Consider the following 8769-nt stretch of genomic DNA (forward strand, 5'->3'; position numbering starts at 1 on the left):
AAATATTAAGAATTATCAGAATTTATTATTTTTTATTATTATTTAATTATTAATTTGTTTTTTTTTAATTTAATTTTTTTAATCTATTAATTTAATAATATATTTTATTCCATATTTAAATATGAATATAGTAAAAAATAATCAATTCTAATAATTCTTTGGCATCTAGCATTCGTCTATATATATAACTTTTCAAAAATTTTACTAGGTATTTAAAAAATGAAAAAAAAAGGCAGAAAACAACAAAGGGTGGAGATTTTGTAGGGTGGTACGTGTCAGAGTACTCAGTTGGGGTTGTCTGCCGCTGAGAACCGAGAAGAGCAAGAAACCTGGTCGACTGCCTGAGGGCAACTACTGGTACGGTGGTTTTTCATACGTGTCAGTTGTTCATTGGTTACCTTTATGGACCCCAATGGTACTGTGTAGGGTTGACCCATCATAATTGGGCTCGTAAAGGTCTTAATAGCTAAATAAGCCACAAACAAAAGCATCACTACCACAGTAAGTCCACCAAAAATTTGGAAGTGCCTTGTATCATCCTTTAGCATTATCACATGGTCATACTCAATAAGTTACTTAATACTAATTTGTTATACGAAAATACATTAAAGAAATTATAAACCGTGGGAAGAGGAAGTAAAGGTAGTTCAAAGGTCATAATCCTAGATGTGTATAAGCACCATGTATGTTGGTTCTTTGTAGCCCAGCAGGGTGGTGAAAAGGCCGATGTGACTATGTGAATACATATATATGTATAATTTGTTGCGTAATAAAAACTTATGCAACTAAGTTAGTTGGTCTAGTGATTAGTTCATTAGTCTGTTTAAATAAGTGTTGGGAGCTCGAATCCTGCCTTGTGCATGCAGTAATTTATTGGCCAGCGACAAATCCTTAAATAGAACTCAGTACCGCAATAAATTAATTCTTGACTTGTCGAATTAGGAGTTACAGTAGAAAACCAAAAAAAAAAAAATTGTGCAAAGTTGGCAATGTGTGAGAAATTTGATAAATGGACGAAGCCTTCATGATGAGTTGATGACCATATTTATAAAAGGCCGCGTGACTCCCAATCATTGTTCAATTTTTATTGATGGCTTTGCCTCTTTCGAAGGTTTCTTCACAAAAAATTATGGTCCATCTCATTTAATTCTCCATATGGTTGGTTACAGATCACTTGTCACACCCTTATTGTATTATCAATTCTCAAATGGTATTTATAAACCAAACAATGCACATTTATGGATTAAAGAATATCTGCAGAGGATCAATAATGCTTTTGAAAAAGTCAATATCCTTAAAGGAGCACAGAAGAAAAAAGAAATACATATTGCATGGCAACCTCCCAACGATGGATGGCTAAAAATCAATACTGACGGAGCAGTCTTACAGGAGCACCGTATAGCAGGGTGTGGAGGCTTGATTCGGGATAGCCGTGGAAGATGGGTAGCGGGGTTCTTGGCGAATATTGGCAAAGGAACAGCATTCACGGCAGAAGCTTGGGGAATTCTCCATGGATTGAAACTAGCTTGGGATTTGGGATTCAAAAAAATCATTCTAGAAACTGATTCAAAAATTGCATTCCAAATTCTCAGCAAAAGAGAAGAAATGGACAATCATCCGGAAACAATTATAAGAAGCATTAGCCAGTTAATACAAAGAGCATTAATTTTACAACTTTTGCTCTATCAAAAAGTTATTACTACTCAATTTAAAATAAGAATATAGTAAGTTTTAGTTGGAAAAAAAATCAAAGAACCACTTATTAAGATTTTAAACAATAAACTAAGATCTATATCAAGAATTGAAGTCTTTCCGTCATACTCATAAATCACGTGTGTTTATATATTGATGATCTTAAAACTAAAAAAATCTGATAATTCTAACATATCTAACTAATAATCTTATTAAATAAAAGGAGGTTAGAGTAAATGAGAAGAAATAATACATATAAAGAAAATAAGTAAAAATGTTGTTATCTTTAAAATAGGCTTGTATTTTTCAGTGTTTTCGTAATTTTTTGTAAGGCAATTATCATATTTGTTCGTTATTTGGTGTTCTTGGGTAGTCGGATGGTGATGAGTAGGAGAGAGGGAGAGACCCCGAACGGACGTGGAGCGAGGGTTGAGGTGTGCTGGCGACGCCGGAGGTTGAACGGAAGGCGGGGTGGCCACCTGCAAGGACATTCTGACGATCAAGTCAGAGTCCGTACCAAAGGATGACCGAATTAGGTAAAAATGTGATGTACCTCGGGAGGAGAGCTGACCTCTCCCCTTATATATGGTATTGGATGGGCCCAAAAGATGACCTAGCCGACTGGCAAAGATATTCGCGAGCTACCCCTATCCACGTGAGAGATGCTGGTCGTTTCGGAATTCGGGTCGGAGCTACGGGTGCTTCCCAGGGGAAACCGACCCGACCAGTTTGCCAGGGTGTGCTGAGTTGCACAGATGGGGAGACCGGGTGCGATCCGGGTCGAGTACAAGGACCGGCCCGCTGGCTTCCTTTTTTGGTTTCCCACGGTATCCCCCAGCCCGACAGGTAAAGGACTAATCCGTCGCGGTACTGAGCTCCATTTAAGGGTTTGCCGCTAGCCAATAAATTGCTGCATGCACAAGGCGTGATTCGAACCCCCGACACAAGGCTGGCTTCCTTTGTAAGGGGTAGTTTGGGTTTGGGTCAAAGACAGTGACCCGACCCGACGACTAGTTGGGCTAGACTTTGGTGGTCCGTAACAATATTCAAATAGAGCCTACAAATACTAAATAAAAATTTTGATTGCGGATAAATTATCAATGGACAATTGCAGTGGTGAGCTAGATAAATCAATATTCAATAGGATATCATGTGTTGGTTGTGTGACTTGTATCTATCTTATTCAAATGAGCTCAACGTCTCGTTGTTGCAGATATGAATAATAATATCAAGTATCCACACACCATTGTATCCAGCAATCTTGATAGTAACAATTCCTTTTTATTATTATTGCTTACTATTAATTTAGCTAATTTATACGTTACACAATTTAATATAGTTTGGTTCGTTAGTAGTCTCGGTACTTTGTCATTATCGACTGTTAAATTTGCTAGCGGGTAAAAAATGAAGGCCTTGACGGGGGTATGATTTTACCATTTGTATACTAAAAATCAGTCACAAAATTAACTGATTTAATAGCTAATTTTTTGTATGTATATAATATTTTTATGTTTTTAACTACTTTGTTTTCATACACGCTAAAATGAAAACAAATCAAAGGGATTTTGCAGTAGTTGTTACGTGTTTTGTTTGGTTTGGTTGGGTGAAGGAAAAGGAGATATCGAATAGGCGTAGTTTTAATATGCGCAAAAAAAAAAAGCAAACAAGGAATGGAACCAATGAAGGTGTATGTGAGTGTGAATTGAGTTGGCCTTTATTTGGTCCTTGCTTCTTTTAACCAAATTCATTCAATTCAATGGAATATTGCCGCACCATTATATTATTTCATGGACTATGAAAGGGACCAACTAACATTCATCTTCTACCTCCTTATTCATCCCCTGTAGTTTCAAATTTTTGGAGAAATATTAATGATCGTATTGGTCTCTGTAACTTTGTTAAGATAGTTTAATTTTTGGGTGATTTTTTTTAATTTTATTTTCTATTTCTGTATTTATTAGATGTAACCAAAATACAAAATAATATGAACATAAAAAAAAAAAAGAAAAACTCAAAATAACATCTGACAATTATCTCGAAAGGACAAGACTCCTGTGCCAAAAAAAATTAATGTTATTTTTTTGACATAGGGACTAATCAATCCAAAAAAAAAATATCATAGACCGAATTGAGTTTTTTTTTTAGGACCTCATTATTCTTTCGAGATAATTGTCAGGAGTCAGATGAAATATTTACTCAAAAAAAAATGTGCACAATAGCATAAATATTTTGCTCTGCATGTTGTACTGCAAAAAGAAAAGGCGAAAAATCCAATATACTCGCTGAGCAATCGGCTATCGTACACTATGAGCCCCTATCTCCTTTCTTCTTCTTGTCTTCGTATAGAAAATCGGTGCAATATTTTAATCAACATTGTGCCTCTTCCGAAAGACAGAGATGGGAATGAAACTTCGATTTAACCCCTTATTAAATACAAAATTGCTTGAGCTCTTTACCTGTAGAAGATATGGATGTATTATTCTAAATATTCAGTAAGTCATAATAAAAAAGAAGAAATATATGAAAATAATGCATATAAAAAAGTTTAGAATAAAAGGGGATTCCGTTTATTTATATCCAAAAAATTGACCTTATATATGAGGACTGACATACAATCCACTGATTTGTCTCTCCAGTCTCTACGATTACAATTCTTCTCTCTCTCGACGCGCCACTCTCCTTTCATCATAACTGACAACCCTTCCTTCTCTCTTCTTTTCATAACAAAATATATACAGCCATGGACAACCCCCAATCCCAACCCTGGGGACCTCATCAGCTCCATGCCGCACCCATCTTCCGCCCACCGGAGACCCCACGCGAGCCCATGGAGTACCTGTCCCGCTCATGGAGCGTGTCTGCCATGGAAGTCTCCAAGGCCCTCTCCAAGCCGCCATCAGCCGCTGCCATAGACGAGGATGGCGCCGCCGAGTCTGAAGAGTCCTCTGCCAGCGTCTCAGGGAAGCCGTTTTCATTCGCATGCTCAGAAACCTCCCTCATGGTCATGGAGCGCATCATGTCACAATCTGTAAGTTGAACCGCCGTTTCATCTTCTTCCTCTTCCTCGTCTTCTTCGGATAATGACAGTTCTTTGGCAGGAAGTATCTCCGAGAACCTCAGGGAGGCTTTCGCACAGTAGTGGCCCTCTCAACGGAACAGATAGTCCCCCTCTTTCCCCCTCCGATCTCGACGATATCAAGGTACTACTACCTAACTAACTAACTAACTAACTAACCTTCCTTAAGCATATTCCTAAACTCGTTGGATGCATTAGTCTCTGCAGTATAACCGACAAACCAATAACAATACAAACAACAATGCCGCCTTCAATACTTATTTCAGAACCACCGCTGCTTCCGGTGCCGGTGGTGGCAAGACTGTGGGGAGGTGGCTCAAGGACAGGAAGGAGAAGAGGAAAGAGGAGACTAGGGCTCATAATGCTCAGCTTCACGCTGCTGTCTCCGTTGCCGGTGTAGCCGCTGCAATTGCCGCTATCGCTGCCGCCACGGCCGCCTCATCCGGCTCCGGCAAAGATGAGCACATGGCTAAGACTGATATGGCGGTGGCATCGGCCGCCACGCTGGTGGCGGCTCAGTGCGTCGAGGCGGCGGAGGCCATGGGTGCCGAAAGGGAACACCTGGCGGCGGTGGTTAGCTCCGCCGTGAACGTTCGGTCAGCCGGTGATATAATGACTCTAACTGCCGCAGCTGCAACAGGTACATGATAATGATATCTCATAATTTTGAATGAACATTCCTTTGTCTTTATTAATATAATAATACATGTGTTTATTAACTTTATTTGTTTCTTTATGCCAAATTGCCAATTGTGTTTTTAACTTTTTTTTTTATACATTTATAATTGTGTGGCCTGAAATTGAATTGCAGCTTTGCGTGGGGCTGCCACATTGAAAGCAAGAACCTTGAAGGAAGTTTGGAATATTGCAGCAGTAATTCCTGTTGAGAAAAATTTGGGTGGTTCTGTTAATAATAGTGGTAGTGGTAGCAATGGTAGTTCTAACAGTAGCTTCAGCGGTGAACTTGCCCCGGAGGAAAATTTCTTGGGCATCTGCAGTAGAGAGTTACTAGCCAGAGGCTCTGAGCTCCTTAAGCGCACTCGCAAAGGTATTTTCCCTAAAATTTACTCTCTTATTTTACATACTTTTTCTTGTTTTATGTTTGAAGTGAATATGGATTGAAAATTATATGCAGGTGATCTTCATTGGAAAGTTGTATCTGTGTATATCAACAGCATGAATCAGGTGGGTTTTGTTTCCCCCCTTTTCTGTTTTACAATTTAGATACTGTACTTTAAATTCTAGAGGACAAGTAATCACTAAATTAGTCAAGATTCAATTAAGTTTTAATGATATGAAGTTGTGAGTTGGGGCAATTAGGATGATATGAAGCAGTGAACGGATGGATTTACTTTCGTTTCATAGAAAACTGTAACCTTTACCTCTTTGGAAGTTTTTTCTAAAAATCTTTTTATTTACTTGTGTTGAAGGTTATTCTGAAGATGAAGAGCAGGCATGTTGCTGGGACCATTACAAAAAAGAAAAAGAGTGAGTTTTCATTCCTTTTTTGTCTTGCTCTTAACTAATTATTTGATATCAGATTCGGAGGTGGGTCTTATTCCATTTTGGGGATTTGTGAAAGGCCATAGCGCACTAAAGGGTTGATAAAAGGATCTAAAGATCTAAAGTGGTGTTCTTTAATTCCATCTCTTGCCTTTAACAGATGTGGTGCTTGAAGTAATCAAGGATATGCCTGCCTGGCCTGGCCGCCATTTACTCGAAGGTGGCGAGAACCGCCGCTACTTCGGGTTGAAAACTGTAATGCGCGGTGTTGTTGAATTTGAGTGCAGAAATCAGAGGGAATATGATGTTTGGACTCAAGGTGTCACAAGGCTTCTCTCTATTGCTGCAGAAAAGAACAGCAGAAACAGAATATGATCCTGCTTCAGTTATGACTTGATTGTGTGGGGTTATTAGTGTTAACGTTATAGTAGGATCTTTTGGTATACATGGTGGTGGGGTTTTGATCATTGTAAAAAGGGAGAAACTAAAGGCAAAGTAAAATGCTAGATGGGGTGACTTTAGTCTTTGGAAAAATATATTATACGTTATGGGGATTTGGATGTTTTTTGGGTTTTCTGAATGAGGAAAGTGAAAGTTATTGGAACCTTGGTGAGTGATCACCATGTGAAGCCTGGTCTTTTTTGGTTTTTACACTGTTCTGGAAAGAAAAAATGAGTCTCTTGGACTGTGGGGGCAGTCAAAAAGGCAAGGATCACATTGGAGGAGAGAAGGTTTAATATATATATTGAAGACAAAGACACCTACCCCCTTAGGCCTTAATCCTTATTATTTTATCTTAGGTGTTTGTACATGTGGTTTGGATATATTAAGAGAAAGTGAACATAATCCTAGATTTCCATGTGACTAAATACAATTAAAAAAAAATGTCTGAGCTATGATTGATGGATTGGATCTCTAATTCTCTAAAATTCTTAGTAACTGTTTCTTCCACTTAGAGAGTCATCATTGCCTTCGGATTCTACTTGTCTTGATTAAATGCTTCGCAGCATGGACTAAGGAGTAAGCCCTGCCTTTTTTTATTTTTTATATAATCAAATGTAAAAAGCTAATGTGACTGTTATGTTTATTTGCCCTTACTCCTTAAAAGTTATTTGAGAAATTTATATGTATTAGTCTTAGTGGAAAATGGATATTTAGTATTGAGGTTCATCATTCTAGCACAAAATGTTACTGGAACCTCTTTCACTTTCTTTGTACCTTTCATCAGTTACCAATGTTGTGCATTTGGATATTGCAGTTGCTACAAAACACTGAATTGTCACTTTCAGTGATATTAATAGTCGAGTCCTATCGCTCATGTTACGGTTAGCAACGTGTCTCGTACTGAATTCTAGAGCAAGAGATGGCAAACATTAATGTATACATTACAATAAGGCCATTATCCATATGTCCCGGCCCCTCTTTGACACAATTACTTTGAATGCCCTGTTGGGAAAAAAAGAAATATTCGAAAACAATTTAACCAAAAAGAAAACCATTATTCCATATATGTCCTCGTCAATTATGTTTACTCCGTGAGTACGACACTGTTTCGTCTTTTCCGTTTTAATAAAATTGCATATAAATGTATTGAGTTCCATATTACGGTGAATCATGTTGGGTTGGTTAGGCAGGGTAGTTGGACCTGAATACAAGTAATGAGATTCAGTAGATCTGCAGGAACAGTAAGAAATCAAAGTTTTTTGGTAGTTAGTGGTACCATACCATGTTGGGCTAAGAAAATCATGTAGCACCAATATGCTATAGTTTTCAGCATTAATAGGAGTGGACCTATAGTCGGTGAAATAGACAAGGGAGATCAAACTCATCTATTGCTCCTTTGATTTTGACTATTAGCAAACTTGATTGATACTTGTGACACCCTTTGCCACCACAGCCATTTAACACCCTAATTTAGCTTTCACTTAATCTAATTCATGTGTTTAACATTTTGATTGATTAAAAAGAGGCAATTCAAAACTCTCAACGCGAATCTTGGTTAAACATTGTTATTTACTTTGATGAAACCCAAAGCTGTGTGTGATAGTAAACAAAATAAATGATGACAAAAGGTGGAAAATCCTTGATGTGAAGATGGGCTAGTTGGCCCAAAATCTTAACCTTGTCTCGGTAGTAAAGGAGATAAAGCCCATCATTATAGCCCACAAAAAGTGGGATAATACGGCCTGTGAAGAAAAGCTAAGAAAAGAGCAACCATGCAAGTAAGTAAGCTAATGCTCAAGCCCAAAAAAAAAAAGAAGCTAATGCTTTCTTTTCTACGTCACAGAAAATTCTTTTCCTTTTTTCTGGTCATTATGTAACTCACAAGCACTATTTTGTTTTGGGCCCAAATTTGGAGGAACAACGAAGCAGGCTTCGGGCTTTGGTTTATTTATTCTCCTCCGTTGTCCACTCTGTGCTTCACACCTTGTAAAACGAAGAATCTCAGCCCAACAAAAAAGAGAAGAAAAGAAACTATTTGTATGCTCTCATAAAAT

At 38.0% G+C, this 8769-nt stretch overlaps 1 protein-coding gene across 2 annotated transcripts; it reads left to right on the top strand.

The window, feature by feature from the left end:
* LOC107618880 (VAN3-binding protein) lies at window positions 4242–7324 on the top strand. Of its 2 annotated transcripts, none has more exons than XM_016321055.2 (7): window positions 4242–4720; window positions 4791–4892; window positions 4967–5408; window positions 5580–5816; window positions 5904–5953; window positions 6199–6256; window positions 6432–7324. In XM_016321055.2, the coding sequence occupies exons 1-7, from the start codon at window positions 4433–4435 to the stop codon at window positions 6644–6646; spliced, it is 1392 nt and encodes a 463-aa protein (XP_016176541.1). In that variant the 5' UTR covers window positions 4242–4432; the 3' UTR covers window positions 6647–7324. The 2 variants fall into 2 exon arrangements, with proteins under 2 accessions (XP_016176541.1, XP_016176542.1); XM_016321056.2 differs by having other exon boundaries at window positions 4248–4720; window positions 4976–5408.

Source organism: Arachis ipaensis, chromosome B09, assembly GCF_000816755.2.
Source record: "Arachis ipaensis cultivar K30076 chromosome B09, Araip1.1, whole genome shotgun sequence".
NCBI classification, from domain to species: domain Eukaryota; kingdom Viridiplantae; phylum Streptophyta; class Magnoliopsida; order Fabales; family Fabaceae; genus Arachis; species Arachis ipaensis.

Excerpts from the sequence above, each read along its gene's own strand:
- LOC107618880 (XM_016321055.2), top strand. The coding sequence starts at position 4,433 with ATGGACAACCCCCAATCCCAACCCTGGGGACCTCATCAGCTCCATGCC. Across the intron at positions 4,721-4,790 it reads AGCGCATCATGTCACAATCT|GAAGTATCTCCGAGAACCTC; the intron begins GTAAGTTGAACC and ends GTTCTTTGGCAG. Across the intron at positions 5,954-6,198 it reads ATATCAACAGCATGAATCAG|GTTATTCTGAAGATGAAGAG; the intron begins GTGGGTTTTGTT and ends CTTGTGTTGAAG.